This window comes from Eubalaena glacialis, chromosome 18 (genome assembly GCF_028564815.1).
Source record: "Eubalaena glacialis isolate mEubGla1 chromosome 18, mEubGla1.1.hap2.+ XY, whole genome shotgun sequence".
In the NCBI taxonomy this organism is placed as follows: domain Eukaryota; kingdom Metazoa; phylum Chordata; class Mammalia; order Artiodactyla; family Balaenidae; genus Eubalaena; species Eubalaena glacialis.
In genome coordinates, this window is record NC_083733.1 from 19,206,890 (window position 1) to 19,223,014 (window position 16,125).

General features: G+C 55.9%; 4 protein-coding genes across 12 annotated transcripts in view; 2 read left to right on the top strand and 2 right to left on the bottom strand.

Moving 5' to 3' along the window:
• Positions 1-3,257, top strand: part of GFOD2 (Gfo/Idh/MocA-like oxidoreductase domain containing 2) — a 38,924-nt gene extending 35,667 nt beyond the window's left edge. For 4 of the 5 annotated variants that reach the window (XM_061172867.1, XM_061172870.1, XM_061172869.1 and 1 more), the window contains 2 exons: positions 1,701-2,595; positions 2,693-3,257. In XM_061172867.1, the coding sequence (XP_061028850.1) occupies positions 1,701-2,595; positions 2,693-2,912 (1,115 nt within the window). In that variant the 3' untranslated portion in view covers positions 2,913-3,257. The remainder of the gene's footprint in view (positions 1-1,700; positions 2,596-2,692) is intronic. The other variant, XM_061172871.1, reaches the window with a different exon arrangement.
• Positions 3,258-7,921: 4,664 nt separating this feature from the next.
• C18H16orf86 (chromosome 18 C16orf86 homolog) lies at positions 7,922-9,558 on the bottom strand. The gene is made up of 4 exons (XM_061173971.1): positions 9,454-9,558; positions 9,015-9,244; positions 8,435-8,682; positions 7,922-8,331 (listed from the first exon to the last, which is right to left on the bottom strand). Exons 1-4 carry the CDS (start codon positions 9,556-9,558, stop codon positions 7,922-7,924), a joined length of 993 nt encoding a protein of 330 aa, XP_061029954.1.
• A 218-nt stretch (positions 9,559-9,776) lies between these two features.
• ENKD1 (enkurin domain containing 1) lies at positions 9,777-13,299 on the top strand. Of its 4 annotated transcripts, none has more exons than XM_061173237.1 (8): positions 9,777-9,839; positions 10,066-10,165; positions 10,262-10,456; positions 11,024-11,196; positions 12,206-12,331; positions 12,435-12,598; positions 12,699-12,835; positions 12,926-13,299. In XM_061173237.1, exons 2-8 carry the CDS (start codon positions 10,081-10,083, stop codon positions 13,084-13,086), a joined length of 1,041 nt encoding a protein of 346 aa, XP_061029220.1. In that variant the 5' UTR covers positions 9,777-9,839; positions 10,066-10,080; the 3' UTR covers positions 13,087-13,299. The 4 variants fall into 4 exon arrangements, with proteins under 4 accessions (XP_061029220.1, XP_061029222.1, XP_061029221.1 ...); XM_061173238.1 differs by having other exon boundaries at positions 9,823-9,839; positions 10,046-10,165; XM_061173239.1 differs by lacking the exon at positions 10,066-10,165 and having other exon boundaries at positions 9,801-9,839.
• A 302-nt stretch (positions 13,300-13,601) lies between these two features.
• On the bottom strand, positions 13,602-15,364 carry PARD6A (par-6 family cell polarity regulator alpha). Of its 2 annotated transcripts, none has more exons than XM_061172317.1 (3): positions 15,208-15,364; positions 14,608-14,830; positions 13,602-14,367 (listed from the first exon to the last, which is right to left on the bottom strand). In XM_061172317.1, exons 1-3 carry the CDS (start codon positions 15,268-15,270, stop codon positions 13,616-13,618), a joined length of 1,038 nt encoding a protein of 345 aa, XP_061028300.1. In that variant the 5' UTR covers positions 15,271-15,364; the 3' UTR covers positions 13,602-13,615. The 2 variants fall into 2 exon arrangements, with proteins under 2 accessions (XP_061028300.1, XP_061028299.1); XM_061172316.1 differs by having other exon boundaries at positions 13,602-14,370.
• Positions 15,365-16,125: the final 761 nt, after the last annotated feature.

Genomic DNA, 16,125 nt, shown 5'->3' on the forward strand with positions numbered 1-16,125 from the left:
GGGATTCCAACCCCAAACCTACCCCACCACCTTGGATGTCTTTGTGAGTGATGCTACCAACTATCTATCCAATTTCCTACATTTCTTATAGACCCTGTGTAAACTCTCCAACCTGTTTCCTGGTGTGCACTCAGGACTTTAGGAATCCCAGCCCTTTCCTCAGTGCCTTTGCACATGCAGTTTCCTGCCTGGGTGTCCTTTCCCCCTTATGCTCCCTGGAACATCTGCTTCCTTAAAGATAACCCTGGCGGCACTCCCCCATGAAGTCTTCCCTTATTCTGCCATCTGTACCAGACCCTTGAGCTTGTTCCCTCAAGAAACCCATGACTTCGTGGGTGAATTGAGGTAGTGGGATTTGAGTTGCACCCCAAGGGCAGTGTCTGTGGAATGAGTAATGGAATAACTGGATGTCTTCACCCTTCCCTAGCTTGCTGTACCCCAAAACCTGTGTGTGTCCAGTCCATACGACTTCTTGGGCTTTGTAAGTTTTCTGTTGAAGATATTAGCATAAGACTTTCTTCTGCTTGAACCATCCCAAGCTCACAGGAATACTCCAGGAGTTGGTGTCTTGTGGCTGTTCGTACCCTCATGAGCTTTCATCTCGTGATGTGGAGGAGTGTTGATCCTTTCCTTTTCCTCGTGTGGGAGCTGCTCAGTCCTCTTGGTCTCTCTCTTCAGGGCTTTGTCTAGCTTTGTTTTGCTCTCTGGGTGCATTCCAGCTGCGATGTACTCAGAACAGGCATGAGACAGAAAGGATGTTTTCTCTCCCTTTCCCCTCCTACTGGAGCCAAGCATTTTCAGGCCTTATGACTACACTAACTTGTTGAACCAGTGTTTTCAGAGGACAATCTGCGAGGAATCTTAGAGCCCTTTCTGCAGTTACAACTGAGAGTGCTAAGCTCATCCCCTAGAATATAGATTTGATTTTCTTACCCCAAGCTGATGATCTAATAAATGCATAAAGGTACATAAGCATGTCCAAGAAGCATGTCCACCTCTCCAGCCCACTTGTATTAGGCAGTGTTCTCTAGATAAACAGAACCAGGAGGATGTATATTGAGTGAGAGAGGGAGGTAGAGATTTATTTTCTAAAAATTGATTCATGCTATTTTAGGAGCTGACAGATCTGAAATCTGCAGAGCAAATCTGAATTCCAGCAAGAGGTGATGTTGCAGACTTGAGTCTGAAGGCAGTCTGGAGGCAGAATTCCTTTCTCTTCAGGGAACTTCAGTCTTTTTTCTCAAGGCCTTCATCTGATGAGTTGAGGCCTACCCACATTATGGAGGGTAATCTGCTCTACTCAAAGTCTACTGGTTTAAATGTTAATCAGATCTAAAGGTATCTTCCTAGCAGTGTCTAGACTAGTATTTGGGGGGCACCATAACCTAACCAAGTTGACACATGAAATTAACCTTGTACCACGTCTCTTCACCGCCCACTCCTGGTTTGCACCTTCTGCCTCTACTCCTTTCATTTTTCCTTTAAGAACTTGCTTCTCTTTCTCGAGCCCATTACTCTTTCTCTAGTCCCAGTCACTGGGTACCATTTTCATCCAAGCTGATCACCTTTCCTCTTGTCCCAGGTCACCACCTGGTCTCAGAGACGGCTTTCCTGAGTCATCTGCCTTCCAGAAATGGGTTTTCTTTTCCCAGTGTAAACCCCTTGGAACTTTGAGATTTCCCGCTGTGTTTTATTCTCAGGCATTGGGAAGAATGTGGTTTGTGAGAAGGCAGCAACCTCGGTGGATGCCTTCCGGATGGTGACAGCCTCGCGCTACTACCCGCAGCTGATGAGCCTGGTGGGGAACGTGCTGCGCTTCCTGCCTGCCTTCGTGCGCATGAAGCAGCTGATTGCCGAGCACTACGTGGGTGCAGTGATGATCTGTGATGCCCGCGTCTACTCGGGCAGCCTGCTCAGCCCCAACTACGGGTGGATCTGTGACGAGCTCATGGGCGGTGGGGGCCTGCACACCATGGGCACCTACATTGTGGACCTGCTGACCCACCTGACTGGCCAGAAAGCTGAGAAGGTACATGGGCTGCTCAAGACCTTTGTGAGGCAGAATGCAGCCATCCGTGGCATCCGGCATGTCACCAGCGATGACTTCTGTTTCTTCCAGATGCTCATGGGCGGGGGTGTGTGCAGCACAGTAACACTCAACTTCAACATGCCAGGCGCCTTTGTGCACGAGGTCATGGTGGTGGGCTCTGCGGGACGCCTTGTTGCCCGGGGAGCTGACCTCTACGGGCAGAAGAACTCTGCCACACAAGAGGAGCTGCTGCTGAGGGACTCGCTGGCTGTGGGCACGGGGCTCCCTGAGCAGGGGCCCCAGGATGTCCCGCTGCTTTACCTGAAGGGCATGGTCTACATGGTGCAGGCCCTGCGCCAGTCCTTCCAGGGGCAGGGGGACCGCCGCACATGGGACCACACCCCCGTCTCCATGGCCGCCTCATTCGAGGATGGGCTCTACATGCAGAGCGTGGTGGATGCCATCAAACGGTCGAGCCGATCCGGGGAGTGGGAGGCTGTGGAGGTGCTGACGGAGGAGCCCGACGCCAACCAGAACCTGTGCGAGGCGCTCCAGCGGAATAACCTGTGAGCCTGCACGTGGGCTCCCTGCCACGGGGCAAAGGGCGAGGGAGGAGCTGTGATGGGAGGGCTTGGTTATAGCACAGTGTCTTTCATTTGATAGGTCAACTTGGGCAGAGTTGAATTCGGGTGAATCCGAAGGTGGCCCCAGGAGAACGCCCCCTCCAGTGCTCATTTACTCCTCAGACTGGTGGGGCGGTGCCGTTCCTATTGCCATGGCTGAGAGGGCCGGCACACTGCACAGGGCGGAGCTGCCCCCAGTGTGTGAGCAGTTCCAGCAAAGGCTTGACTTGGGGGCTTCATCGGCCTATTTGCGGTCTTAACTGGATGAGAAAGCACAGCAAGGAGCCAGCTTGGCTTGATTCCTCAGGCCTGAGGAGAAATGACAAGAGGCCTTGTTTCCATGCCCGTCCTGGGCTGGGGCATCTCAGGAATGGTGAGGGCAGGAAGTCATCCCTCAGGGATCTGCACCTGCCCTCTCTCCCATGTGACCAAGCCCTTCCGGCCTCCAGGCTGCCCCTTCCCTGGCAGGGAGGAGGAGTTCTGTAGTAGATGAGCTCTCAGGGGCTGTTGACCTAGGGCAGAGGGCCCCTGAGTTGGCAGAGAGGAGACAGGGGAGAGCTCTGGGACATCTGATAAATGTTAATAAATCAGAAAGTCTGACACTATGACATGTGGTTGTTGGTTGTTTGTTTGGTAGATTGGGTTTCTTTAATAATGAAAGGCTTGTTGATTGTTGTAGATTTGTTTCTATTTTTCTCTTTCCTCATGGCTCCATGGCAGCCCTGACCTGCTCTGGATCCATCACTATCTAGCGGGACACACAGGCTCCTACCACTGTCTGCCCTCATCTCCTGGCTTATTCCCTTGCAGCTGAATCCCTCAGGAGCCCTCCAAGAAGTCTTTCCTCAGCAAACAGGACTTAAGACTTCAGGGGGCCAATCAGGCCTGATGTTTAAGGGGAGACAGTGGGAGAGTTTGAGGTCTCCCGGGGCTGGAGGTCAGGAAGGGTTCTGTTCTTGAAACCAAGGGGTTGGCTCCAGAGGAGCCCTGGGAGAGGAGGGGTGAGGAGTGGCCCCAGGGAGGCTAGACGGGGTGAACTGGAGGAAGGCGCTGCCCCTCGGAAGCACTGTAGCCGGGGTGTAGCCGAGCACTGCCTGGCCTAGCCAACCAGTCTCCAGCTCTGCTTTTACTACCCTGTTCTCCCCACAGGAAGAGGCTTTTAACCCTGTCAGTCAGGGGCAGGTGGGGCAGGACGGTGGGAAAGGACACATCTACTCCTTTGTTTCCTCTGCCAGAATTAAGCCTGGACCAAACTTTCCCCTTCTCTAATCTTCCCTCTTTTCTGGCCTGCTATGGACTCCTCACCAGAAAGAGAAAGGCTCAGAGAGGGCTCCCTCTTCCTCCTGGCACCCTTTATAGGAGTCACCAGGCCTATTTTCCTGTATTGTCCTGGTTTCAGACCTTGTCTTTGTGAGATAAAATAACAGTGGCTAGTGTTGGGGTCTACTTATTGCATGCTGGGGTCCCCGGGATAGACGGTTCACGTGTATTATTCCGTTTCACATCCAAACCACTCTACGAGGTACTACTATTAATATTCCCGTTATTCAGAGCAGAGAGGGGCAAAGTTACTTGCCTCCTGTAAGTTATAAGTGACAGAGCTAGGAGCCTGGTCAGGGTCCTCTGACTACAGAGCCTGACCCTGAACTACTCCTTCCTTAGTGCTTGTGGCATCTCAGACTCTTGAGTGCCCAGGCATTGCCCCTCCCCGCTCGGGTCCTCATCCAGGTTACATTCCTCTCTACAGCAGGAATCTCAGCTTGGCCTGAACTAGTAGGTGGACTGTAGAGAGAACCCCACCAGGCAGGATGCTGGTAGAGGTGAAGAAGGAGAAGCTGCCCCCTTCCGGCTCAGCTCCAGGTCATCCTTCTGTGTGTTAATAGGATGTTGAGATCCCCCCTAAATTTGGGTGTTGACCAAGAAAGCAAGCACATGCATCCATTGCATCCGACTCAGATGCTCTTACTTAAGAAAGGGCCATGTTATTGACCCACAGTGGCACTTAGGTTTTATAGGACTCTGCAACAAAACCTCTGGTTTACAAAGATGGATTCCGACCAAGTCCTGGGGCCGACTGTACATGGGCTTAGGGCAGAGCTACTCTTGAGGACCCAGGTCCTCTGTTGGTACTCTGCAGAACCTAGGTCCATGGCCATCCCTCAGACATCTTTACCATCATGTGTCTCTTGGATTGGTGCCGGGGAGGAGAGGTACCGTGAAGTGGCCCAGATGCCTGTTCCCAAGGAAGCCAGCAGGGTTCTGGTTCCCAGAGGTGACAGAGTCAACTGGTTCCAGGCTTGTCCTGCAGCTCCCCCTCCTGGAGGAAGTCAGCATCACCTCCCAGGACCTGTTTCCCAAATCTCAGGATCTTCCTTGGGTCAAAATAAAGTTTTTCCAAGCCAATGAAAATGCAGTTAGCTTTTCCTCTCTGTTACAGCAAGCAGAAGAGAACTTCCAGAATACCTGTTGCTTATTTTCCAACCCCCAACCAAATCTAGGACTCGCACTCACCCAGACAATGGCAGCAGCCTCCTCGCCTCCCTATCCCCAGTCTTTCCCTTCCTTATTCGGCCATTCACGCTAATGCCCAAGCAACCTCTCCAAAATGTCAGGCCAAGATCCCTCGTTGCCTACACCCCTCCTTATCCCTCCCAGGCTCACCCAGCCTGGTCTGATAGCCAGGCCTCTGCTTCAGCCGTGCTAAATGGCCCTCCTACATGGGGCTGACATCTTCCACACTAGTGAGGCTTCATCCCTGGCATGTCCTCTGACTGGAAGGCCACCCAACTCTCTCCTTCAGGAAGCAGCTGGAGAGCTGCCTCTTCACTCCTGCAGGCAAAGTGGCAGTCACCACCACCACCTGTGGCGCCACAGCTTTGGTCCTCAGCCCTTCCGTATCGCGTCTCCTTGAATTATGCTGCCTCAGCATTGTACACTTAGAGTGAGCTTCTAGGAGCGGTAGTGGTGTCTTGTTCCTTTCTGTGGCTACTATCACCCACCCTGCTTAGACAAGCCTGTCAAGTGAATAAGCGCCCGGGAAACAGACTGATTCTTCTGTGGTTACTGAGTATTTCCTACGTCACCTGTGAAGAGATAGGAACAGATCTTCCTTATCAGTGCTGGCCTGGCCGACACCTCCAGCCCTGGAGACCACACAGAGAAAGCAGATGCTCAGCCTTCTTGGGTCAGGCCTTAGCCGGAGAGCCCCCAGGTTCAGAGATCTTCAGGGCTCAGGAAAGGGCAGGCCCTCCCTGGGCCCCAGGGTGTGGTCTCATGCAAGGCCACTCCTTTGCAGGCCTCTGCTTCCTCAGCCATAAAGTCAGGAGATCAAACTCAGTTATCTTGAAGAGCCCTCTACCTTTAAAATTCCTGGAGAATTCGTGCTCATCCCTATGGACAACATTTCAGTCTGCATGGTCCCTGTAGAAGCTCAGTCAAGTCACTGCCCAGGGAGAAGTGTGGGCAAAAAGAATAAATGTCCTGACCCCACGGCTTGCCCTGAGGCCTTGCCATGGGGCCAGTGAGCATCCAAGTGACCCCTAAAGGAGGGAACAGCCTGGGATTATGCCCATTTTCTTCCTACTTCCTCCATCTGGGCCTGCCCACCCCCTCCCTTCCTGGATGGCCAGGCCATTATTCCAGGGCCCCCCCATATGGTCCTGGACTTTGGATGGCCTCAGCCTTTCAGATCCTAACCTGTCCCTCTCTGCAGCTTCCTCGGCTCCCCACCTTGGTCTCCTTATCTTGGTGCCTTTCATGGGGCCCCTCTGTTAGGTGGATGCGGTGCAATGACACATGCCCTTGGGGAGTTCACAGTCTAGTCCCCGAAATAGTTATATAACCCACAGTGATAGTAGCGTGTAGATGCTACAATGCAGGGCAGTACAGCACTGGGTGCTGCCTGGCTCAGCAGGAAGAAAGGCGCCGTGAGTCCTCAAGCGTACATGTATACTAGCCAGGTTGAGGGTGAAGAAATAAAGGCATTTTAGGCAGGGGAAGCCCCACAGGCAGAGAGGGAAGGTAAGAAAAGGTGTAGTTGGTAAGGGAATTACAGGAAGCCACTAAAAAGTTTTACGGTAGCTGGGGTAAGAGGAGCAGGGTGCTAGAGGCGGGGCAACACCATCAGGGGTTCAGGAGTGTGTGTAGCAGAATCATTGGGTGGGTTGGTGGGGCAAGGGCCCACTGGCAGGGAGACTAGTGAGCTCTCACCTGGAGATGACAGTGTCCCAGGCAAGGGTGCTGACTGGGGTGTCCGAGAGATTCTCTGTCTGAGAGGGTAGATTCACCTGCCTTGATGCCTGATTAGCTGGCAGGAGTCAATGAGCAAAGAATAGGATGGGGTCTGGGGTGATATCAGGATTTTGGCTTGAACAATTGTGTAGATGAGAAACAGGAGGAAAAGCAGGTTGGAGGGAGGAGAAATCCATTTAATCTGGAATTCCCTGTGTTTACGATGTCTGAGGGACATGCAAGAGGACCAGGAGGCAGCAGGATGGGGGCTCTCCAAAATGGCCAGCACTGGCCCCCTCTTCCCAGAGACCCCTGAGGATGAGATGCCGCAGTCATCCAGTGGCTCAGCCACAGGGGTCCAAAGAGAACATTCACCTCCACCACCACCCCTTGCCTGCCAGAAAAGGGCACCAATTCCTCTATCACCTGGGGCCACTCTGGGGGCAAAGTCTGGTCCAGCTGTGAGAGCTGCCCCTCTTGGGACAGGCAAATGAACTCTGCCACCTCAGAGGGAGGATTCCAAGTGTTGGTCCCCTCAAGGTCAGATCAATGCAGGCCCCTTCCCTGGGAGACAGGGAGCAAGGCGAAGCACCCGCTTCCCACGATCTGACAGTCCTTTTCCTTTCTCTTCCCCAAGTTCCTCCTTACCACCCGCCTTTCCATCCCCACTGTTATCTTGTCTGACCTTCAGGTTCATCTGAGGAGGTTTTAAATGCACAGAACCAGGCCCCGCCCCTGCAGATTCTGATTCAATTAGGTCTGGGGTAGTGCCCAGGAATCTATATTTCTGTCAAGTTCTTGGGCAATCCAGTTCACTGTACTGGGGAATCCTCCACCCTTCTTCCCGGCCGCTCCCTCTTCAGGCATCTTATTTGGGGAATCACAGTCTGAGAAAAGGAAAAACGTTTATTTTTAGCAAACCCAAGGTCCCAAGTAGGGGCAGGGCCAGAATCCCCTCTTCCACCTGAGTGCCTAGGGCCATAGACTGCTGCTCTGGTTCAGGCTTGGGAGAAGGGGAGCCCCCAGTGGGGCAGGACAGTCACTTGTACTGAGGAGAGAGTGGGGGTACAAGTGGGGCAGCGCAGACACTTAGCATCTTGTTGATGTCCACCTGAGTTGACTTGTCCATCTCAGCCTTGAGGCAACCGCTGACCCCCAGGCTGGGCAAACCCCCAGGCTCCTTGCCAGCTTCCTCTCCCAGGGGAACCAGAGTGTAGGTGGGGGTCATGAACATATTGGGGCAGGGCAAAGTGAGGCCTGAGCCCAGCTCACCTGCCGTGGGCAGCAAGGCCTGCAGTTGCTCCACACCTGTCTCCTCGGGGACGAGGGCCAGCTCCGACTCAGGCTTCACCTCAGCCTCGGCCTCCCTGTCCCCCTCCCCTGCCTGGTTCAGCTCAGGGTTGCAATAGTTGATGTACTGGTACAGGGGCCGCAGGCGCTGGGCCTTTCCTGCAAGGACCCGGGGCAGGGCAGGGGCTGGAGCGCCAAGCTGTGCCATGTCAGGGGTCCAGCAGGCGGGGGATAAAGGGAAGGCCCGGGGAATGCCACTCACGCTCCAGTCCTAAGGTCTCTGAGGGCGCAGACACTGTGCTGGCCACCACAGGGAGCACTGGGGTTCCCACACTCTTGCGCTTCTTGGCTTTTTTGTGCTGTTTGGCAGACGGTGAGGGCTCACTCTGGCTACTCTCCCGCTCCTCCCTCTGCAGCGGCATCCCCTGTGGCACCTCAGCTTCAGCCCTAGGATGGGCTTGGTGGCTAGGTCCTGGGAGGCTAGGGGACAAGAAGGCCTGAGGAGCCAGCCTCCAGCCTTGGCTCCTGTGCCCTGTCCTAGGGAATAGCCCTGTCTGCCTACCACCCCAGGCCCAGATTCTTGTCCCTTTCCTGGTCAGTGAGGCCCGGGGCTGGACAGGGGCCAAGAGCTCATGAGTTCAGTCACTTACAAGGCTTTGAGACTCCCTTTCTGGATGTTCCCTACATCAGAGCTCTTGAGGGACAGAAGAGGGGAGGAGTGATGGTGGTGGCAGGGGATAAGTATGTACACTGCAGGAATGCCCGATTTAGGAATCCTACAGAATCCACCCCCATTCCACCTCCCCAGCCCTTCAGCTTCTTCCCTCTGAAAGCCCCCTCACTTGACCGGCTTCCTCTTCAGACCATGACTGGTCCTCACAATGGAGGCCATAGGCCTGGGGCCTCTCTCCTCTAGTGCCTGCACCTCTGGCTTGTGCCTCTCTTCCTCCAGCTTGAGTCTTTCCTCCTGGATCTTTGGCTCTGAGACTGGTCCTGTTGGACACTTGTCTTCACCCTGGGTTTGGCAGGCCTCATGGGCTGGCACCAGGCACTGATCTCCCATAACTGGACACTAGAGGTGACACATAGATAACTGGTCACCATGGCCAGGCAAAGGATACAGGGATCAGCCATTAGATACCAAATATGGATGAAGGGCACCAGCCCATGCCCCTCCCAGCCTGTGGAGCCTGTCCTGGCAGTTAGGGGGTCATTGCACAGAAGCTGGTCTCCTAAAGCTCTGTGGCCAACTGTTTGAAGGCCAGACAGCCTAATGGTCACCTCAGAATTCTGCGCATGGCCACCAGGCACCTCCGTAAGCTGTGACTGCCCCAAGGCTGTTCCCTCTTGGGTCGCTGGCCGCTTCTCAGCCCCTGCTGAGGCCATGGCTGCGGAGGATCAGCGCATCCTCGACGGTTGCTTGGGGGACGTGGGGGGTGGGAGGTGGAGGGCGGACCCTAGACTGGTAGACCGTGAGCTGACCCCGGAGAAGGGCCGGGTTGCGAAGGGCAACTGGCAGCCGGTCTGGCCCCACCCTCAGCTGGAACTACAAGCCCCAGAAGGCTTTGCGCCAGGGGCATTGGCCCCTGACCTTAGGGACGGAAATCATTGTTACCTGGCAACAGCAAAGAGGTCGGGTGGCGGCAGTGGGCGGTGAAACTGCTCGGGTGAGTCCCCTGCCCGGGTGAGGGGCTGCCAACGGAGCAGAGAAGTGGGTTGAGAGCGGAGGTGGCGAGCGCAGGCCAGGGTCGGGAGGCGGGGCGAGGGCCGGGAACGCAGGCAGGGCGGCACAGCTAGGGTCAGGGCCCGGGTCCAGGGAGGAGGTACTGGGTTGAGGAAGGGGGTTCGGGGCCGGAGATGCATAGCCCGGCAGGCCTCGGTGCACTGTTGCAGAAGGACGACGGCGGCATGTGCGAGGGTCCGTCCCGCATCTCGGGGCCCATCCCCCCAGACCCTACGCTCTGTCCTGACTACTACCGGCGGCCGGCCTCGGGTGAGTTGTGGGGTGCCTCACCCTGGCGAAGCCAGAGCAAGGGTCGGGCCCAGCTCCACCACTGAACTCCGCGCTCCGCCCCATCTCTTCTCTCAGCCCAAGGGCGCCTTGAGGGAAACGCAATGAAGTTGGGCCTGCTGACTCCGGACCCCGACCTAGACGCCACCCCTCCCCGCGGCCCCCGCATCGGTCCCGGAGCCCGAGAAATCCTGGAGCGTGGCCGGCGCGGCGTGGGTGGCGTGCTGCTGCAGCTCGGGGGTATCTCCCTAGGCCCAGGGGCCTCTCCCAAGAGTAAGTTCTGGACAGAAGGGACGAGGCGAGTCTGAAGTCAAAGCTGAGATCAAAAGCAGCTGCTTCTCCTTCCCTGAGGAAGGCTCAGGCTTTACCTCTCTGAGTGTTAGTTTCCCCAACTATAAAAGTCCTCTCCTCTTCCTCGCAGGAGAGGACTAGATGAGGTATCCCCCAGAAAACCCATAGCTCAGCTTCATGAATTCATGCATCAATGAAAGGTTGTTTGTTGAGTGTCTACTGTGTGCCAGGCCCTATAGGTGCTAGGAAAACAAGGTTGGAGAAGAGCATCATCGAATCAAGATGAGAGACAATAAACAAGTGAAGTGGTGAATATGATATGCAAGATGATTAATGGTATACTTCGCAATAAAAAATGTAGAAAATCATCAGGAATAGAAGAAGATAATTACTGTGTGAGGAAGGGAACAAGGTGACGAGGTGGACTTAGATGGAGATGTCAGGGAGATCTTTCTGTGGGAGGCAGGGCGTGGGCCTGTGTGTTCACTGTTGTGAGTTGGATTGCATGGGCTGTATGTAGGGCAGAGCCTGGCAACATCTTTTCCCCAGGGAAGGACCCTAAAGACCATGAGAAGGAGAACCTGAGGCGGATCAGGGAGATCCAGAGGCGCTTCCGTGAGCAGGAGCACAGCCGGGAGCAGGACCAGTCCAGGCCCCTGAAGGCTCTGTGGCGCTCACCCAAGTATGACAAAGTGGAGTCCCATGTCAAGGCCCAGCTGCAGGTACCTGCCTCAGGCAGCCAGAAGTATTGCCCATCTTTTTGGCAATTGTACTCTGATCTGAGTTATGAGGAGGGAGGAAAACCGCAGGGAACTAAGGTAACAGGGGACTAAGAGATAGCTGGTTCTGCTGCAGAGTGGGGCTGGGGGCTTTCTCAGAAGTGATGATGGCTGGGTGATTCTGAGGGGCAAGTAGGAATTAGGCCAGGGGAGGATGGAGGAGAACATTCTATAGAGATGGAACCTCACGGATAGAAGTCCTAAGACCAGAGGGAGTGTGGGCAGTGGGGATGCTGTTTTCAATTCACTGTGAGGGAAGAAGAGCGTGAGGTTAGGCCAAGAAGTCACCTGTACCCACATCATAAAGGGCCACATAATCCACTTCTTACGTTTATTTCTGAGGACAATGGGAAGGGCAGGGGCAGGGGTATGTATGGTGGTAGGATTCTGTCTTGGGTAGATAGTGGCACCACTTCTCTATCCACGGGTCTGAGACGGAGAGGCAGGATTGAGAGAAAAGACAATAAGGTCATATGTGGATGTGTTGAATCAGAAGCATTTGTGGGACTCGCAGGGAGTGGGAATGGGTCCAGCAAGCAGATGGAGAATCAGGTGTGGATGTCAGGAGTGAGACCCAGGAGTTATTGAGGATCTGGCTGAGGACGATGAGACCAGGGAAGTGACCCTGGATTTGAGGGCTTGGAGACCAGTTGTTGGTGACCTTGGTGGGGACAGAGCCAGAAATCTTGGCTAGGAAGGAAAGAAAAAAAGAAATGGTGGCTGAAGCCAGGACTGAGATAGAAGGAGGGGTATTTGTTTTCTTAAAGATGTGAGAAACACACATGTTTAAATGCTGATGAGGAGAAGTGCTCCTTCAAGACGAAGGAGGCCAGGCCCAGAGGACTGGTGATAGAGAAAGATCCTGAAAGGCAGGAGGGCCAGAGGCTTGGTCTTATGGCTTGAGACCCTGACCTCAGCCTGACTGATCCCTCTGCTATGCCTTGGCCTACAGGAGCCCGGCCCTGCCTCTGGGACAGAGCCTGCCCACTTCCTGCGGGCACATTCCCGTTGCGGCCCTGGGTTCCCACCACCCCGTGTCCCCAGTCCTCAGCTAACCCCACCAGGTCCCAATGCTAAGGTGAGAGGATGTGTGAGGGCTGGGAGGTAGGGCAGGGATCCTGGGGAGGTTCAGGGGCACAACACAGTGCTGTCTACTTCATCATGCTTGCCATGTCCTGCAGGGCCCAGGCCCAAGTGTGGACTTCATTACCCACAATGCTCGCACTGCCAAGAGGGCCCCCCGGCGGCATTCTCGCTCGCTGCAAGTCCTGGCACAGGTGCTGGAGCAGCAACGGCAGGCCCAGGAGCACTACAACGCCACACAGAAGGGTCACGTGCCCCATTAGTAGGTCCTACTGCCCAACATCCAGGGTAAGGGACGCTTATGGTGGGTGGGAGCCAACATCTGCCCTGGGATCATCAGTCCTGAGTCTGTTGCATCGCAGCTTGTTGGAGCGCAGGGATCTGTGGCGGCAGGAGGCTGAGGCCCGTCAGCACAGCCAGCCGGACCCGGCCATGCCCCCTGGCCACACTTGCATGCCTGAGAACCAGCGGCTGGAGACACTGAGCAATCTGCTCCAGAGTGAGTATGTGGCCAAAGGGAGCTGGATGGGGAACCCACTGGGGACCAGGCACCCCTGCCCAGCACTTACTGTTCCTGGGGCCCCTGTAGGCCAGAGCCAGCTGCTGCGTGAGCTGGTGCTGCTGCCTGCTGGGGCAGATTCACTGAGAGCCCAGAGCCATCGTGCTGAGCTGGACCGGAAGCTGGTGCAGGTAGAGGAGGCCATCAAGATCTTTTCCTGCCCCAAGGTCTTTGTGAAGATGGATGCCTGAGCCCTTTTATGGGGATAGAGTCAGGGGTCTCACTGAGGATTGCTACATGGTGGTAAAGGGCAGGACTGGGCCCCATCATAGAGTGGAGTTCGAAGACAGGAGCAGTGGGATGGGCAGTATCCCCAGAGCACTCTTCCCAGTCACTGGTGGCTGTGGAAGGGCCATCCCAGCCTCTTAACCCTTTGTCAAAATTAAACCTTTTGTACACAGTGGGGTTTGTTTCCATAAGAGCCTTTCTTACCCTAGAAATGCCAAGCCTGGTGTCCCTCCTGCTGCTTGACTACAGGAAGGTTTCTCTGCTGCCCTTATCACTCCTCCACTCCTGCCTCATGTCCAGGCCAGAAGGCAAGATTGTGGGATCAAGGAGGAGGCTAGGGCTGGGAAACAGAAGGACCATAACTGCATTTGTAGAAAACCTTTAATGTTCCCCAGACTGAGAGGGCCCCATGAGCAAGCTAAAAAACCCCACTGGGGAAGTCCCTGCCATGTCCCAGCTGCCTGGAAGGGCAAGGGGCTGCATCTTTGCCTGTCAGAGGCTGAAGCCACTACCATCTCCTTGAATGCTACTCCCCCAGCCAGAGCTGGCCTGCTCCTGATCATCCAGGGAGGGCAGAGAGCTGCGGGCATCAGGAAGTAGGCGGCTTGGGCGCAGGTCCCAGCATGGAGGCCCCTGAGACAGCCCATTGGAACAGGGAGGCTCGCGGTTCTCAATGATCAGATCACTGCTGTCATCGTCGCTATCAGGCTCAGCAGGCCCAGGCCCAGCAGAAGGAGGCCCTGTCAGACGCCCAGATGCCCCACGCACCACATTATTGCGCTGATTAGCTGGCTTGACAGTGACAATGAGGTTGTGGCTGTTCGCGACCATCATGTCCGTCACTTGGTCCAAGGTCTTCCCAGCTACCTCAATGCCATTGACCTCGAGGATCTCATCACTGACTGCCAGCAGCCCTGTACTCTCAGCCAGGCCCCCTCGTACCAGGCGGGAGATGAAGATGCCTGGAACCCGTTCCAGGCCCTGGGGAGCTACGCGCACACTCATGCCATCTCGGATGTAGAAACCCAGGGGGCGGTCGGAACCATGCTTATGCAGCCGCACCCGTCGGTGGGTCTCAGGCAGTAGGTCCACATCTATGACTGAAGAAACCTGGCGGAAATCTTGTGGCAGGCTGATTAGCAGGGGTGGCCGCGTGCGCAGGGGTGCCACTGGCCGAAGTAGGAGCCCTTTCTTGCGCCGCTGCAGAGAGTTGGAGGCAAAGGCCAGGCCACTGGAATCAGCTTCTGCTGCAGGAGAGGGGGATGCTGAGATCAGAGACCCTGCTTTCCCATTTGGGCCCTTTTCTATCAGGCCAAGCCCTGAGGAAGGGGGCACTGTAGCTATTTCCTGCCACTTGGAGGTCAGGCCAAGGGCAGGGACTGCAGAGAGTGAAGCCTGGGCACACTGGGCATGGACTAACCCTTGTAGACTTGCCCTGTCACCCTACCCCACAGAGGCTGCCCACTGTACCCCATCCTCCTCACCCCGCTTCTGCACTAGCAGGCGCAGCGGCGGGGGCCCACTGGCCAGGGCCCGGTGCAGGCTGTCGTCGTTGGTGAGGGGCAGTAGGTTGCCGTGAGCATCCGTATAGCCAAGCAGCACGTCCAGGCCCGGGATCTGGTGTACCGCACGCAGCAACCGAGAGAACTCTTGGAAGCCGCTCACCGAAGCGCGGGGCAGCGCGAAGCGTCGGAACTCGGCATCAAACTGGAGGCCGGGGTGGGGGGGGGGCGGGGAGGGGTTAGGATGGAGTCCGTGCCCTTTCTCACCACAGTTCCGAAGGTGGCAGGGGTGAGAAAGACAGGGGGGCTTCACAACAGCTGCAGCCTTGCACCCAGTACAAGGGACGCTGTCCAAGGTCTTCTCCCCGCCCTCCAGGTACCCAGGCCACAGAGGGACTCTTGAGGCCGGCAGTAGAAGGAAGGAGGATGGATGGGGGAAAGCGAGAAGAAAAGCCGGAGAATGGGACGTGGAGGATGGAGGAGAGAAAAAGGTGGTGGGGACCAAGGAGCCAGGAAGGGGAGAATGAGGGAATTGGAAGCGCCTAGGGCCGAGGCCGGAGCCGGGGCTGGAGGGGCCCTTACTTTGCTCTTCACCTCGACGATGCTGTCGGGACTGCGTGCCGGAGTCCTCTGCGGCCTGGCCATGGCGGGGCCAGGCGGGCCGGGGATGATGCCCCAGGCGGACCGCCGAGGCGCAGGTGCACAGCCCGGCCGGCCCGCGCCGCCCCGCCCCTGGCGGTAGCACTCGCCCCGCCCTCCTGTCCGGACCGTGACGTCAAGGGGGCAGCGACGGGGAGTTGAACGCGGAGTCCACGTTTCCTAGGAAACGGAGATAAGGGTGGGAGAATCTTTGCGCCCTCCTACGTCATTACGCTACGGTCCCCGCGCCCCGGGAATCTGGGGGAGGGGCTTGGCCAATCCGAGGGGAGAGAGAGGGAAGTATTTGTTGAATGCTGTGTACTTTCTTAAAATTTATCATGTTAATCTTTTTAAAAATTAATTTTTTTTGGCTGTGTTGGGTCTTCGTTGCTGGGCGCGGGTTTTCTCTAGTTGCCGCAAGCGGGGGCTACTCTTTCGTCGCAGTGGGCAGGCTTCCCATTGCGGTGGCTTCTCTTGTTGTGGAGCACGGGCTCTAGACGTGCGGGCTTCAGTGGTTGTGGCACGCGGGCTCAGTAGTTGTGGCTCACGGGCTCTAGAGCGCAGGCTCAGTAGTTGTGGCGCACAGGCTTAGTTGCTCAGCGGCATGTAGGATCCCGGACCAGGGTTCGAACCCGTGTCCCCTGCATTGGCAGGCGGATTCTTAACCACTGCGCCACTAGGGAAGCGTGAATGCTATGTACTGTTACGTGAATGCTATGTACTGTTATTTCCACTGGCCTAACAAGACTGCGCATTTTGTAGATGAGGAAACTGAGTCACAACAAATAATTGCTTAACTCCTTGGGGTCACAGGCGTTGAAGTGGCTTTGAGCCACCCACTCGGACCACCCTTGGCTGCAG

Coding starts and splice junctions, on each gene's coding strand:
- PARD6A (XM_061172316.1), bottom strand. CDS start 15,270: ATGGCCAGGCCGCAGAGGACTCCGGCACGCAGTCCCGACAGCATCGTC. Junction 14,831..15,207: donor TCGTCGAGGTGAAGAGCAAA/GTAAGGGCCCCT, acceptor CCCGGCCTCCAG/TTTGATGCCGAGTTCCGACG. Junction 14,371..14,607: donor CCTGCTAGTGCAGAAGCGGG/GTGAGGAGGATG, acceptor CCTCTCCTGCAG/CAGAAGCTGATTCCAGTGGC.
- C18H16orf86 (XM_061173971.1), bottom strand. CDS start 9,558: ATGGCCTCAGCAGGGGCTGAGAAGCGGCCAGCGACCCAAGAGGGAACA. Junction 9,245..9,453: donor GCCATGCGCAGAATTCTGAG/GTGACCATTAGG, acceptor TGTCACCTCTAG/TGTCCAGTTATGGGAGATCA. Junction 8,332..8,434: donor AGAGACCTTAGGACTGGAGC/GTGAGTGGCATT, acceptor GGGTCCTTGCAG/GAAAGGCCCAGCGCCTGCGG.
- ENKD1 (XM_061173236.1), top strand. CDS start 10,030: ATGCATAGCCCGGCAGGCCTCGGTGCACTGTTGCAGAAGGACGACGGC. Junction 10,457..11,023: donor CCCAGGGGCCTCTCCCAAGA/GTAAGTTCTGGA, acceptor TCTTTTCCCCAG/GGAAGGACCCTAAAGACCAT. Junction 11,197..12,205: donor ATGTCAAGGCCCAGCTGCAG/GTACCTGCCTCA, acceptor CTTGGCCTACAG/GAGCCCGGCCCTGCCTCTGG.